The sequence below is a fragment of the Tetrao urogallus genome (assembly GCF_951394365.1).
Source record: "Tetrao urogallus genome assembly, chromosome: 3".
NCBI lineage: Eukaryota > Metazoa > Chordata > Aves > Galliformes > Phasianidae > Tetrao > Tetrao urogallus.
This window is the reverse complement of record NC_136815.1, coordinates 40,734,168-40,751,296: the sequence shown is the minus strand read 5'-3', so window position 1 is coordinate 40,751,296 and position 17,129 is coordinate 40,734,168. Positions and strand designations below refer to the sequence as shown.

The following is a 17,129-nucleotide window of genomic DNA, read 5'->3' as shown; positions in this document are numbered from 1 at the left end:
ATAGTTAAAAAAATAAAAATAAAACAGGAATGATAAATACTTACCACTTGGCTTAAATCGTATCCCCAAGGAAGAAAAAGAACTCCTGTGTTATATTTCTCCCAGTGTGAACACATAAAGTTAAACAAGACAATGCTTAAATACATATACATTGTATATACAGAAACTCCAGTCTTCCCATTGTCCCGGGAACAGACAGAAAAAAAAGAGAGTGCAAAAATGGAGGTAGCCCAGCTGTCCAGCCCATGGTCAAACAGTTCTCCCAGAGGACTACTGGACTGAGTCCTTCGAGCATGCTTCCCATCTATGGAATCTGAAAGGGTTGGAAAGGAAAAAGAAACAAAGGATTAGAACACGACAAGAAGAGTAGTTTTCTCACATGGATTTAACTACATATATGTTTTTATATTTATATGCATACAATTTACTGCAATATGTACCTGGGAAAAATGCACTTTTGACAGCAAACTGAAGCACAATCTTCTCCTCAAAACCAGCATATTAGGACTGCCTCAGTTCTCATGTAATACTGTTCTTACCTCAGTTCTTCTATTAAAAGCCAACATCCTCACACCCATTAGAAACACATTCAGAAACATTTGTCTCCAGTGGCCTTAACACACTTTCATGTCAGTCCCTGCAGACAGTGTCTCAGTGAACGTGCAGGAAAGTGCCCACATGGCTTCATGCCCATCTGTTGCTGTTGTGGGCATTCTGACATTTCACAGAGAATGCTTGTGGGTAGATTCACTAAGGCATTTCATAGAATCACAGAATATCCCGAATTAGAGGGGATGCACAAGGATCACTGAGCCCAACCCCTGGCTCCACAGGACCACCCTATATCTGAGAGCATAGTCCAAACACTCCTTGACTCCAACAGCTCGGGGCCGTGCCCACTGCCCTGGGCAGCCTGCTCCATGCCCACTGCCCTTTGGTGCAGACCCTTTCCCTAACCCCAGCTCCCCTCCCCTGATGCAGCTCCGTGCCGTTCCCTCGAGCCCTGTCACTGTCACAGGGAGCAGAGCTCAGTGCTGCCCCTCCGCTCCCTGTGAGGAGCTGGTGCTTGAAAGATGGCCAAGCGCTGTAATGGCTCTCACTCTGCAACACGGTTTGTCACTGTGACCAGAGCCACCCTGAGAGTTCCCTGCTGCTGAGCAGGGGAAGACATGCAGCTTGCTCAGCTCACAGAAAAACAGCCAGACCTTTTGTGTTCTTCTAGGTCTGGGTCACTGAACAGAGTTGGCTCTGGGAAATACAAAAAGCAGTGGAGGTGGCACAAAGGAGAGGTGGGGAAGGCAGGGAGGTGGAAGGTCTGGCAGCCAAAAACTGTCTTAAACTTACTATCAAATCACACCCTCAGACTCTGCTATGCAACCCCGCTGGTGAGGATGTTTAGCAGTAGTTTCTTTATTAAAGTTCAGTGCAGGAGAAGGTTCAGTACACAGGATGAACCTCTTCAGAAAAAGTAAACAGAAAAATTCTTAAAAATTACTTGGTGTAATAGCTAGGAGAATATATTTTTTATTATCATTTTACTTGGAAGTTACCACAGCCAACAATTATTGGCTGTTGATAGCATTATTAACCCCGAGTTGACCGAAGGGACAATTTTGCAGAGTGAGACCAAAAAGCCACAGCTGCTATAGATCATATGCAGCTTCTCTGGATTATTTGGCAGCACTGGGTTTTGTTTAATGTAAATATACTTCAGGGAACTAAACCAGAAAAACATGGAATTTCATTTTGTCACAGAATGTAGACTATCTCCCTATTGTCATACCTGCACAGCTGTGAGATATTCTTGCCTCAGATACAAATGTCTTGAGGCAGTTCTCACAGCTCTAAAAACCTCAAAGTGCTCCCTTCTCAAGCCACATTCTCTCTCCATTAACATTGCCATTGAGTTAGCAGCACCTTACTGAAACATGCAGAAAGAAAACTGCGTATAAGCCTGAGGTTACCTGAATAATGTGTTAGAAGTGCAGAAATTCTTTAGTCTGTTAAATGATGCTTCTGAAACTTAGCTAGCAATCAGATATCTGAACGCTTCTAAGCACCGTATGGTCTTTCTTGTTACAAGAACATCTATCCCAAATTAGACAGATCTCAGTTTTAGGGTTAGTTCTTTTTTTAAAAAAATGAGGATGATAAAAGATTGGTCTATTGTGGTAGCAATGCTTAGTCATGACCTGTACCAGTGACTGACAACCTGATGAGAAGGCAGGACCAACCCAGGGGAGTTCAGGTGTATGCAATGAACTTGAGTGACAAGAAAGGGTGGATCCTGGATCCCAGACTTCATTTAAGGGTTGGCAGTGGAGGCAAGGGTGTCTTGTTGGAGATCCTTGTATCCAGGAGGTCTTTTGAAGGTAAGAAGTTTCTTTCCTTTGTTTCTCTGCCCCCAGCTGTTGTATTTGAGGAAGCCCTCACTTGCTGTAGCCTAGGATCTTGCTTCTCTGCTGTCATTGCTGTGCCTTCTATCACGTTACAGTCTATTCATAAGTTATTTTAGGTTTTCTCAAGGGAATACTCACGTAAGATACTAAACTATGTACATCACAATGAAACAGTGGCCTTCATGTTTTTGGAATATTTTAATTTTTAAAAAATCTTACATGAATAATGTCAAGAAACATACTGCTTCTAATTATAATGCGTGTGGGAAGAAATACAGCAACTTTGTAAAGCATATGTAAAACTAGACTTTCACAAAATCTTAGATATATTTTTTTTTTCCATTCAATTTCACCAGCTTTTCAAGGTATTGAAAATATTTTCTGCTTTAGGTGTCAGTTTGAAATCATTTATGATAATAACTGTATGCCATAGTGGACATATATTATATCACACTTCTGTTGCTTTAGAATTCTCATATTATTTCTCATGAAGGTTCACAAATCTTCAGTTTTATTAAAATTTATATAACTTTTAAGCATTGGAATTCAAAATAATAGTGAAAAATAGTCCCCTTTATGGAAAGGGAAAATCAACCAAGCCACCTTAACAAAGAGGGGAAAAAAGAGCAGCATGTTAGGGAATCTGGAGAGAGTAACTGTGTCATTAAAAAGAAGCTGAGAGAGATTTAAGTTGCATATTTGGTTAGTTACTATGGCTCTTTGCAGTCTTCCAAAGGGAAAACTTTGGCCATGGAGAATTAAATCTGAGACTAAATATTTCATGTAGTGGCTTGGACAGCAGACACAAAAATCTACATATACACTAGTTCATTATAGCTTGTACTGTCAGCATCATGTTCCCTGCCTTCCAAGTATTAGAAATGATAGGCCTCACTCGCAAAATCTACTGTAAAAACCTCCAAAGCTCAATATCCAGACAGGTTTTTGAGATGTTATACAATAACAGCTCCAACATGAAATTCCTATTTATGAAACAACGGCTATTTGATTAACTTTCTCACAGTTACAAAGAAAATAGTTGATGTAAAAGAAGCTGCTGCTTCTGATAATGATTAAGGAAAGTTGCTTAGGAAATCTGACTGGTAATCAATGTCAAGTGGTGGTTGTCCCAGTGATGTTTATGATACAAACAAAAACAAAGACATTCTGCAGAAAGTAGTTCTGGCACAAACTCCAACGTGAATGTGAAATGCTAAGGTACTCAAAGTACAGAGGGAAGTGTCTGCACAATGGAAAACACACGGGCTAATGAAGATAGTTCCACATACATGAGTCTGACACTAAAAGTGCTCAGCATGTGTAGAACACAGGCATCTAGTCCAGATATCTGAAGTATGGCACACAACTACATGGCTACACTGCACAGTGCAGTGCCTTACAAGAGCCAGCTCCAGAAGAGAAGATACTTCCATGCAACACTGTGCAATGCTTGTGAATATATCAGCTTGAGTCCCCCCAAAATGAGCTCTGATGTACTGCCTGCTTTTTCAGAGTTAACTTTGGAGGGGAATGTATCCATCTGGTGCAGATGTCACTGAGACCTGCAACAGTTTACGTCTACATCTGAACTCACTGAGGTGTAGCTTCATACAACTGCACAGCAAGGTGTGCTGGACCTAGAAATACTATCTTGGTATACTGGTAAAAGTAAATATGGAATATAAAACAAAAAATGCTGTTGATACGTTATTAAAGAAAAGCAGCCCCCTAGAAGAGACAAAAAAAAAAAAAAAGTACCCCATCTCCATTAGATGCTCAGGATAACGGAGTTGTCCACACCCTCTCTGCTGACACAGCCCATAAGCACTGAAGTGTCTCTCAGATTAAAATGCTACATTCATTTTCCTTTCTCTCTGCTTTGTCCTTTATTTTCCCTGACTTTGAAAGCAATCTCTGAAAATGCAGGTGTCAGGTACTTTTTCAGAACATCACTCCTGCATGCCAACCATTTTCAGAAAACCCAGCAATAACTGCTGCTATGCAACGATCTTTATTTATATTATAACTTCACAAACATCTACACTTTGAAGAGAGATAAGGGAGCACTCATAGGAGCACAAAAGTATCTTTAAAAATTGGTGGTTTTTTAACCCTACTGGTTTTCATTTTTATTTTTATTTTCAACTTAGAGAGAGATCAATAATTTCTCTGTTATGATTCTTTTGGAAGCAGTACAAGGGAGCCAGTAGATCAAACTATACGAAGCATCAATCATTCCATTGTACTTTACCTAAGGCATAAGCGCAGAAGGTGGTAAAAGCACTGAACAGCCACACCCAGGTTGGAACACGTCCAGGGCTGGTACCTGAAAAATGCAGCAGTGGTTAATATCAAAGCACTCCACCAAGACGGACAGACAGACATGAATGAGCTGCCACTGATGAGCCCCCAGTGTCAAAGATAGTGAAATGTTTTGAATGAAATATCAGAAAACTAGTTAATGTTTATGAAAAATCCTTCAAAAAACAAAAACCAAACACACCTGGAAACTAGTTTTTAAGCTTGATCATTTTTATTAGTGTAAATATGGGTTTTGTTTATCAGTTTTCCATACAAATCCGAACAGGAGACTTTTGCCTAGGTCATAATAGGTAACCCTTTTAGTGTGGGTAACCCTTTTGACTAGGTCAGATATTAGTACTTTTTTTTTTTTTCCTTTTGATAAGGTGCCTGATAACTTTGAGTGAATGCAAAAAAGAAAGTTGAATTGGACTGAACCCAAGGTTCTGTTATCTGTCAGTAACCCAAGGCTACCTTTGCTCTTTTCAAGAAATCAATGTTTTTTTCCAAAGGGTGTTCTATTTAAACTGTCTGTAACCCAGTAAGGGCTACCACAGCAGCCATTCATGTGCAGCCTCCATCCAGCACCCATGTGTGAGGCTTGCACCCAGGACTGCAGGGGAAGGCTGGCACCTGAGGCAAGGCCCCTCAGACCACCTGCCCCTCAGTGCCTCGCCTTGCCAGCAGGAAAGAGAAGAAGGCGCTTCCTGGCTCCTAGCTGCATGTTTTCAAACTGCAGAATGAAAGACAGCTGTCCAGGAAATTGGGGCTTTTATTTCTGATCCTGTGCATGAAATTGATATGCAATATTCAAAAGATTCATTGGATTGCATGAGCGTTTTCAATTCAGAAATGATGGATGCTGTTCTCCTGTGAAGCTAAGAGCAGGCCTGCAGACTACACACAAAAGAACAAACTTTGTCACAAATCCTTCATGTTTAGTATGTATCCACCTAATGCAATTATCCTGTCAAAGGTTCTGTGCTGGATTCTCTACTATTACAGAACTTGGTAATTATCAGCTTCATTGACTGAAAGGCAAGTGTTGAAGTATGAATATAGGCAAACCAAGCTTCATGACACCTCAGAATTTGATGTTCATACAAGACTATTTTTGTACCAAAACTGCTTGCACGTCACTCTTCCCACAGAATTGTTGTAATATACATACTACAAAAGACTACCACACAAAATCCAACCACAGGCATTAGAAATTAAAAGTGATTTAAAAAATCTAATGCAGGTATTCTGGAACATGAAGTGCTGGAGTGCTAAACTTTCCCCAGATTGTCTAAAGAAAAGCAAATATTTTTATGTATTAGTTATCTGGGAGAAGCTTGCTACTGGCTGTAGGTCTTTTTTTTTTCAACAACTGATCTGAGAAGACCAGAACTGAACAATGCCTACACTCAGGAACAACTCCAAGGAACTTTCAACTTGGACTCTCACAAGGAGAAAATGGAGATTTGGACTTGGAGTGAGAGAATTTCAGGATACATTTGTTTAGAAATTTTTTGGGGGAGTCTAGAGTAGTGAAAGGATGCAATAATGGAAGGGGAATCAACACACTCGTGACATGGATTCAGGTAATAGGAAATGTGAAACCAATGAAAACTTTATGAAGAATGTTAGGCTGTTCTTTAAGTGTTCATTAAAATCCTGGCATGGACTTTAAATAAAATGAGATACTATCATAGAGTTCAAACAGCATATGCTGAAACCTATATTTAGGGATGAAATTCAGTTTTTCCAATAAAAAAAGCTCTAAATTTATCATGCCATGCATGAGGTCAGACCCCACTATATGTACATTATGGGAATGAGAGGAAGATTCAGGTATCTGTTCCCCCTGTATCATACATAAGAAATTGTAATTGTAAAAAAAAAAAAATAATAATAAATTACAGTATGAGGATATTTACCCGAAGCAGTGTAGTCCCAGTCATAAAAAGATATTAGAAAATAGTTAACTAAAATCATGACAAATCCAGAAAAGGTGAGCAGGTTTGGAGCAATCCACAAAGGCACTATCTGTTAAAGAGAAAAGGAGAAATCTAAGAAATCAGGTTTCAAATTAAAAGTCCTGTTTTGATGAAATGTTTTGTGTTTTCATCAGGAGATGAGAAGCCTGTAAACAACGTGAGTAATACTTAGATTTGTGGATGTTTTTCCATTTTGAATTTACCATTCAGTTTTTTTTTTTAAGTGCTTTATTTTCACTTGTCATCATTTTGCCTGATCTTCGAGACTACTACAGTGAATAATAATGTATTATTTAATGTATGTTTATTTATGTATGTATTATATAATACAGTAAAATAATAATTAATGTAAAAATGTTGCATTTCCTCAATTACATGCTCTCCTTCTTCTCTTCAACACAAGGGGAAGCTTCTCATTGCTCTGTATACTGCAAACGAAAGAGGCCTGCAGCACCCCAGTGTGGCAATTCAGCATCAACGTGGCAGGGTTTTGTCAGGCATCCTACTTCCAACTGCAACAAGGAAATCTCTTCTGTAGTATGCTAATAATTCCCCACTCAGAATAGCAACAAACTCATACACTTCTAGGTTCAGAAGAACTCTGTATTACAAATAGTTCCCTACTTCTCCAGACAGTAACTTTCTGCAGGGTCTCCATCTTTACCTATAAATCATAAACATTACTTTTTTTTTTTTTTTTTTTTTTTTTACTTTGTGGAGTGTAGAAACAGATTCTGTTTCCTCCTAAGCCAGTAGTTCTTTGTCTCATTAACCCTTTTCAACCTTTTATCTCCTGTGGCTTTAAGGTATTCTTTATACTGCCATCAGGGCAATGCTCTTTCCAAGTTGCCCATTTGCTTCAAAATGTTTTCTGAGGTTACATACACAGCATCCTGCATTATTTTTTAGACAGAAAATATGTGCACAAATATTGTTCAAACAGCAGCCACTGATATATGCAAAATATAAAAATACTGGAGGATTACAATCAAATCCTATGGACTGTTTTAGGACTGAAAATGTATATGAAGGTGGACTTCAACACTGTAACATATTAGAAAACAGTATAAATATTGTAGAAAAAGGAGTAGAATAATTTCATACACTAATATTGTTTTGAAATCCAACTCGTTAATTTGTTTGGAATAGGTAAACAAACAGATGGATGAATAGATATTAATTTATACACATTTTATATTTCCTCTATCCTAAAAATTGTATATAAAAATAAGAATGTTGGACAGATCAATCATCATGATTAGATTCTTGCTTTGCTAGTACTGTACAACCGAGGAATAATATTCCAGATAAAAAGTACAACTGATAACATGCACTGTAAACTCAAAACTCAGATGAAATTTTCTAAATACTTTTCAACTATATATCTTCATTGCTTTATTTAATAACGTTGGAAAAAATATTAAATCTGATAGCTGCATTCTTTACCACTAGGATTTTGTCACTAATTTTAAAATACTGTATGTCAGATCTTACAGTAATTGAAATACATAATGTAATGCACACAGTTGCTGTGCAGATGTATGCTTATATCATTCTGGATTTCTGAAACCCCAATTCTAAATCCCTCAGAACAATTGATGGCAAACGTTTGCCGAAGTTCCTCTCAGGGAACTCCTGAGGAAGAGTAAAGCAGCTGCATGCTCTGGATGTAAGTGACAGAGCACACCTCCTTCTTTCTGTACAGGGGACGCAGAACCATAAAATCACTGAAGTCCTAAGACCACCTAGTCCAACCATCAACCCGCCCTCACCATGCCCACTAACCACATCCCTCCGTGCTTCATGAATGCTTCCAGGATGGTGACTCCACCACCTCACTGGGCAGCCTGTGCCACTGCCTCACTGCTCTTTCTGAGAAAAATTTTTTCCTAATATCCAACCTGAACATTCCCTGATGCAACTTAAGGTCATTTTCTCTCATCCTATTGAAACTTACTAAGATAGAGATTTTAGTACAAATACAAACCTGTATTTTAGGGATTGCACACTGTTACAAGTACGTCCAATCCTTTGGCTAGCAGATGTGCACTGAAAAACGGTTACAGGAGTTCTGTCCTTAGGAAAAGATCCCTTCCTCTCATTACAGTCACTGTTTCAATCCTTTACTGACCTAAACTGCCCATGTATTTGGAAAATATTCCAAGTGCAAAATCTCTTTTGTTGTATTCAATATCCCTTATTCTTTTGTCAAGCATTACACTACTATTGTCTTATTTCATAAATTGTAAATTAAAGTGTAGTAATGACTAACTTCACAAATACATTGGAAAACCAAAGCCTGACTTCACTGGCACCATAGTATGCTAATTAAGGACACCTTTGAATCTTTACTGTCTAATTAACAGGCAGCAGAAAGCTAACACATCCATGCACTACACGATTAATACAGCTGGAGGCTCCAGTAGGAAGAATCATATCTGCTCTTTTGCAAAACCATTCCATACTTCAACCTTTTAAAAAACCTACTTCTACAAAATACTGATGCCTGTTTTAACGGGCCCACAGTCACTCATGCTAAAAGCCTTAATACAAACAACAAATATTTTAATACAATCGATTGCCTATTTGGATAATGAGTTGAGAAGTACCTGTATTTCTATAAGGCTCTGTTCAAACTTGAGATTTTCCTTAAGTAGGTCACCTGAGACCGCTAGAATTCTACTCATGCACAGTTCTAATAATAAAATCAAAGTTCATAAAGGGACCTGGGGAGGTGGTTAATTGACTTCAGTGGAGATGGCATACACCTGTGTCTCCTACTGGGACTTCCTCCTTTTATTGTTCCCACACAGACGTGACTCCTCATGAATACAAACGCAGGAAGAAGAGTGCAGTAGCCAAGTAATGCTGCCTATTATCTGCCAGACAGCTTGTGGTGGTTATTTATTATAAAACACAAACCTTAATTAAAGGCATAAGAATCATGCAATGGATTAAATAATTCCTAAGAAGAAATGTCCACAGTTGCATAATCAGAATAATTTTAAATAACATGTAGAAAAAATTAATTGTTAATCTATAGTTTCACACAGGTTACAGGCAGCAACTCTACAGGCCTTGGTTCTGCACTCCTACCTCCCACTTTCAGCCCTGTGCTCAGCTTTCATTTCTATTCTGGACAAAATCATACTCAGCTAGCATACAAGGAGGTTGAAGGTATCTGAAGAGGTCAAACTTTTCAAAGGACCTATCGCCTTGTGCTCAGTGGGTATGACAAACAATGCACTGCTTTCCTTCCAGGAAAACTCCCATGGCAGGATGATTGGAACTAGATGATCTTTGAAGACCCAAGCCATTCTATGATTCAATGACTCTATTATTCCAAAACTCTGCAGCTGCAGAAGAACTCAACCCCAAGGGAGGTTTATCTCTGTGGTGCTCTTCTTTCAGTCTGGATCCCTCAGAGCACAGAGCAAACATGCAACAAAGCCTCTGCTCATCTCCTGCATGGGACTCAGAGTGGGGGTCTCTCATTGTTTGTCCCCACATTATGATGGAAATGGAAACAAATTTCTCATAACTAAATCACTGAATTCAGCTTGGGTCTTGGAATTTATTTCATATCAGCTCCAGTTATTTTCTAATTCCGAAGTTAGGATGTGCAATTGTAAAATTACATTGAGGTAATGCACAAGAGATTACAATTTTCTGCTATATTGAGCATAAGCAACAGCTGGATTATAAAACCCAAATATGGCAGATTCTGACCGCATGCATACATTTTCTTGCATATACATTTCCTTTCAAGTCTACTCCAATCCAAAGATTTCCACTTCAGAGACAGATGCAGTGGTCTCTGCTTCCTTGAAGATCAATAAAGTTTACGATTATTGAGATCCAGCTTCTGCTTTTGCCAACAACAGCAAAACTAATTGTGAGCAGCTTTATATTTAAGAGCTGAAGATCATAATGCATTCAAGAGATGCCATCTCCCAATCGTTACAGTGATCATGGTAACTGCTCTCATTTTCAGCTTCTTAGAGAAATGTCTGGCTCCCTGCAGCAAGTACCCAGGGGAGAAAATGAGACAGCACTTGCATAAAATCACTTGCACAGCAGAGATTCAGTCACGCTGTTGTTAGGTGGCATATGCTGAACAAAAATAATGTGTACCACTTAAACCCTTTAACGCCTGCAAAGCTGTTTAATGAAAGATGTAACAGAAACCGATGATTTTTGCATAATGGTAAAGAAAAAGATACACCCTTGCTTTTCTAAAAAAACAACACATCTAAATCCAAACATATTCATCCTAAATATAGCTATATATCCAGTAGTATGGGTTCTTTCATATACATGTCCTAATTTCAGCTTTACTGATCAATATGTATCCTTAAATGAAAATACTTCTTCTATTTAAAACAAATTCTTCCATTATTGTGTGACATTTCTGTTTAGTAAGACTCTTACCTTAATGATTTTGTTCCAGATGGGCTGCATGACATACACTGATAAAGGATTTGTATCCACAGCACTGTACTGTGAGGAAAAAAGCAAAGATGTAAAACAAAGCACTATTTTTCCATATATATTTTTCCATCACTGGATACCATCCAACATCTAAGATAAATAATTCTGGGTGTGACTGGTGCAAATTTATTTTATACTGATGACCCCTCTTACAGCTTGAATTTTGTTTGAAAGCACTGACCTGGTTTACATTTATCTTGCAGGTATCTCTATGTTCAAACAGAAAGATTTGGGTTGATGAAATAGCAAAGAGTGACATTTTACTTTTAAACTCTTCATCATTTTGCAAGCTGTCCTATAAGACTCTGCATTTGTAATGTATTTTTGATTTAATATCTTTTGATGGATAATTAGGGAGCTCATAAACAGGAGGGAGAACAACTTTTTACATGGTCAGACAGTGACAGGACGGAGAGAATGTCTTTAAGCTGAAAGAGGGGAGATTTATTTTAGATGCTAGCAAGAAATATTTCACTCAGAGGGCAGTGAGGTGCTGGCTCAGCTGCCCAGAGAAGCTGTGGAGTCCCATCCCTGGAGGCACCCACGGCCAGTTTGGATGGGGCCTTGGGCAGCTGAGCTGCTAGGGTGCAGTCCTGCACATGGCAGGGGGTTGGAGCTGCATGGGCTTCAAGGTCCCCTTGAAAGGTCTTTCAAACCTTTGTTATTACAACTGATTGATCTTTTGATAGTACATGCTGCCTAGTCTGAACCAACCATGCACTTTGCCTATATTAACACCAGAAATAACAGTAATACAAAGCTATAAAATCCTTATGCTAATAGAATAGTCAGGTGGTGATTAATTCAGATGAGAATGGAGGAAATCCTCTGAAAACGGGGGGAAAAAAATCAAAGTATTCATTAGCACTACTGAGGCACATCCTTACTACAGATGTTATTCAAAGACTACTTGAGGTATGTGACAACTTACTGACCAGCAGGCTCTGTTAATTCAAACATGCCTAGACAAGAAGGCACAGTACATCACCTCAGCTCCTGGTCCTTCTATTGACTTTCTCCTCCTCACCTCAGCCCTTCAAAACCAAGAATAACGTCATACAATCCTTGCTAAATAACAGCAGCAAAATGAGGCTTTCTACCCAAGGTATGCACTGGCTTTCCTGAACAACTACTTGTTCCCAGGAGGAGACTAGGAAAAATAATCTCATTTATTTGGAACTATTTTCTCACTCTTACATAGATATATTTTGGAAAACATGCAACGTGGTGAAATTTTTGTTTGCTTGATGGTTTCCAAAGTCAAGTAAACAAACAATCAAAATAATCTTTGTTTGTTAGTAAAAACACATGAGGATTACGACCAGGTTACATAGAGACATTGCAAAAACCCTCACACTGATCCTCCTTCCATCTGCAGAAGACCCACAGTCCTCTGGGAAGGAAAAGAACATTAAGGAGATGTGAAGAAGAGCAGAAAGTTGCTCTTCCCTCATACAGTAATTTCTTCTAGTCAGATGAACGGAAATGCACATGGAAAAAATATGCTTGAGTTTTCTCTCCTGGCAAAACTAATACTTAAAATCTATATAGTTTAACACTCTGCTTCAAAGAAGCTACTAACCTCAAGGTCATTAAATCCTCAGCAATTTAATGTTCGCAGCTTCTCAGAAAAGCAAATTAGTTGGTAAAACATCCATATTATAATGAATGAACATTAACATGAGAGTGCACCAGAACTTTATTTGAAAATAGTACTGCAATTTGCTATTGCATAACTGCCATTTTCTGGGCATTACACTTACACTAAAAGACCAAAGTGGAGGACAAGGCTGCTGGAGGTGTTTAAGTGCAAGGGTGAGGCAAGTATTAAGCACTCCCCAGCAACCCCTTCCTGCACTTGATAGGGGGTCCTGGTTGTCCTTTTATTTAAATCAAGAAGAAGGACTTGGAATTATCAGAAAGTTTTATTAATTATTACATAAAGGAAGCTGCAATAGTTGGGAGAGAATGGCAGTAGGAGGAGAACAGGAAAAGTGGCATTATCCATCTCCATCTCCTAGGCTCAGAAATGCTTACTGTGTATTTTAAAATAGTTGATGTCTCCTTGAAAGATATCTGCTTTCTCTCTCAGTGTTAGGAATGGCTTCTGTCAGAGCTAGAAGTGAGGACAATACAAACAGCAGGCAGGATGCACAGACAGCAACGCACACAGACACACGTGTGTACAACACATGTAAGATGTGCTCTCACTGAGCTCCTGCAGGACGACCTCTGCTCAGCACAGCATCGAGACCTAGGTGTTCAGGGGGTCAAGTGAGGGAATGGAGGTTTGGAAAGTAGGAAATGTAAGAGTATGTAAAGAAAAGTAAGCAGGAAAAATGAGAGAAAAGACAACGAGCAGAAGCAAAGTTAGGCAACACAAAAGAAAGAAGAGATGGGCAAACAGGAGACAACCTGCCCAGAACAGAAGAGAAGAGGCAGATCATCAGTGGGTCAAAAGCAGCCTCCGTGACCAAGGTCTGCACTGCTGAGCACAAGACAAATGTTACCTTCTAGCTGTCATCCACACAGCTTAGCAGTGCCTCCAGCTGTTACCAGCTGATCACATCCACACCTCAACACACTTGGTGGAAGGGTCTGAGGCCTTGTTATCTGTACAACTCATACCTCATTAGCACTGAGTCTGTTTCAGTACTGGAGGATCTGAAACAACCTGGACAGTAAGTTGTAACCCAGAGTGAACCTTCAAAGACCCAAATGTGCAGATTGGGATAGGGATGAAGAATGGTGAAAGCCACACAATGGTGCACAACACCTACAGGATGGACTATTTCCAAAACAAAATCTTACTACAGCCTTGCAGAGAAAATGGAAAAGAGAAGGAGGGAGTGAGCTAACCATTAATCAGGGCAGAGAGCTGGATCTTCACTTGGCTTCCTGGCCCTCTCCAGCACTTCACTACAGAAGCATCCCAAGAATAGAATTTGAAATGAAGAGAAGAACATAAAGCATGTCTACACAAACTTCAGAGTCAGTAGAGAAAGTAAGCTGAAGACAGATAGCTGTATTTACTACAGGGAGATAGTTATTCAGTTTAAGCTGGTCTTTAAGCTAACAGACAAATTATATTACTCCAGATTGCACCATACTGTGCAATGCAGCCACATCCATTCAGAAATACAGAGCAAAACTGAACTGTTTACATCTGAATTCCTAGCATCATGACTCCATAGGTATTGATTTCATCTTAATAGCAACAAATATTCTTGTTTACCTTCCTGCCTGCAAATCACCTGCTTCAACCTGTTCATTAAAATGTGCAATAATTTTGTGATTTATCACAGGTCTTACTATCCCCAATGGACATTTTGCAAGACTGAGGCACAGATGAGCAGTGATTCACTCTAAGAGTATCTAGCAAAGGGTACAGACACAATATTAGTACAAGGATCATGTTTACAGACACCATCTAATTATAAACAATACCAGTACCAGTGTATTCAAATAAATCACCCAAATTAGCTCAACTTTGTACTTGAACTCACTTTTGCAGAAGGAAATAAATAAATACGTTCAGAATCAAAAGCCTGCAAAAAATTATTTCCCAGACAAACTAACATTTAAAACAACTAAATATCAGGGAGCAATCATGGTTTAGGTTGCAATATACTGAATATGTGGTTCTGTGGTCCTTCTAACATTTCATGTGTGATTAGATTCCTCCAGAGGAAGAATATACAAGCTGTTCCCACAGAGAAAAGATGAGAACAGTTAAACAACTACACAAGAACATCCTGCAAACAAACACAGCCACCTCAGGCACATTTGCAACTTCAGAGAGCTCAGTAGCAATTCTCACTTCTGGCAAGTTATTTCATGATCATGTAATACAAACTTTCTCCCTTTGGTAATTTATGCTTTTGTAACCACAAAAAAAAAAAATTAAAGAAAACACTTAAATGTTGAAACATCTGGAAATAATCTTCTATGCACCTTTCAGATTCCTGTAATGAACTGAACACAAGGACTTTTAATTTTTACTCTATATGTCTTTTTACAGGCTTGTAGATATTACAGGTTTGGGATTTAAACAGAATCTTCACAAAGGGAAAGATGAGAGGTAAACTCTAAGACAACAAAACACAGCTATACAACATTGTGGATGCCAAATAAATTCCAAATGTTCAGCAGTTTAAAAGTGCTGATGCATTCCAAAACACAACTCTGGCACTTTTAATAATGAAGTTCCTTTCTGTTATACCATCTTTTAGTTAATTATTCATAAGTAAATGATTTGGATTCTTTTATGTCCCATTGCTTAGGTTGGACTAGCACATCCATGTATCTATGTTTTTATTAGGTCACCAGGAGGTATAAGCCTCTAAGACATCTAGGGCTGAAGCCTACAGCAGAGTGGAAACAGAAGAAAAGGGTTTGTATCTGAGCCTGGAGAAGAGCAGAGGGTGGAGAGCATTCAGTTGCACCCTTGGATACAAATGATTGTCCTCTGACTTTCTTTCAATTCCATTGCACACTCACAGTCAGGAAACCTGATCAAGTTAAACTACTAAAAAAATATTCAAAATCCAATGTGATGATTTGGACACCTCGGCAAATTCTGATTAATATTATTAAGTTGTTAGGAAGTTGTTATTATGCAAACCACTGCGCTATGGTTACTTCTTTGTAGATGTTTACTCATCATTCAGGCATCCCTCCTCATTTTCAGGAATGCCAACATGGACTGCAGGCCACACACCACACATTCCATGAGGCACGTGAAGCTGTAGGGCAAGATAGGCTGCTCCAAAGGAGTCATGCCTGATAGTGGCTTTTCATCTTGCCTGCAAAGCAGTGCTGCCCCAAGGTCACAGGGTATATCAGCTCAGAAGGGACCTCAGGAGGTCAGTACTGAGGGGCTGTGGTTAGCTGTGTACAGAGCTAGCTCATCTCAGGCCAAACAATCTCCAATCTTGCAGCTTCTTCTCACAAAGAAACAGTTCCAGCCTCAGCCATCTTGGAGATCCTTCACTGAACTTGCTCTGGTTTGTTGATGCCTTCCCTGTATTGAGGGACTCAAAACTGGATTCAGTATTCTAGATATGACCTAACAAATGCCAAATAAAGGGACATAATTACTTCTCTTGTGCCAAATTATTGTTAATACGACTCAGGATGCTCTTGATCTTCTTTGCTGTCAAGACACAGAGGGCTCATATTCAGCTTTCTGCTTCCCACAGCCCCATTTGCAAGGAGTAAGAGGCCAATGGTCTCATTTATTGAGTGGCTATGTTTGAAATGTGGAATCTGTGAGAGACATCAGAGCTACTGCTGAGAGAGTACATCTGGGGGCAAGAAGAAGTAATGTGCTGGCCCTGAGAGTTAAGATCTTGCTCAATATGTGAGAATAGATAGATATGATTCATTGTTGGCAGGAATGTTAGCGCTCGAAGCAGAGAGAAGTGGAGAGGGATAATGCTGGAAGTCAGCAATACTTTTCAGTCAACAACAGTTATATTAAGGGTGCTCCTAACCTATCCTCAGGAAAAGAGTTTGTGTAATGGAACATGTCCAAACACATTAATGAAGAAAGATGACAGAAAAGGACACAGAAATATGATCAAATACTGAGCAACGGATAACAGAAGGCAGATACAAGTTTGTATGGGAATTGCTGAGTCATGGCCTGAACCATCTATTGATCACCTGAGGCAAGGACTGAGTCAGCCCTGGGAGCACAGGTGAAGACGATTCACCTGTGTGACAGTGGAGCCTGGCTCTTCCTCTCCTAGACCCCATTTAGGGGCTGACTGCCTCTGGGGAAGGATCTCTTCCTGGAGATCCCTCCTTTTTTAGAGTTTTCTACTGTGAGCCTAGGACACAGGTGAGCATTTCATTTTTGATTGTCTTGATTCCACCATGATAATCTTTCTAACTATAAACCTGTAAAATACCATCCTAACCACACCACTCTTCTAACTGTACGTTTATTAAT

General features: G+C 39.2%; 1 protein-coding gene across 1 annotated transcript in view; it reads right to left on the bottom strand.

The window, feature by feature from the left end:
• LOC306944752 (ethanolaminephosphotransferase 1-like) overlaps window positions 1–17,129 on the bottom strand; it is a gene marked incomplete at both ends in the record, with an annotated part of 46,088 nt that overhangs the window by 22,307 nt on the left and 6,652 nt on the right. Inside the window, 4 exons of the mRNA XM_079533349.1 lie at window positions 45–313; window positions 4,651–4,725; window positions 6,623–6,731; window positions 11,114–11,182. Coding sequence (XP_079389475.1) covers window positions 45–313; window positions 4,651–4,725; window positions 6,623–6,731; window positions 11,114–11,182 — 522 coding nt within the window. The remainder of the gene's footprint in view (window positions 1–44; window positions 314–4,650; window positions 4,726–6,622; window positions 6,732–11,113; window positions 11,183–17,129) is intronic.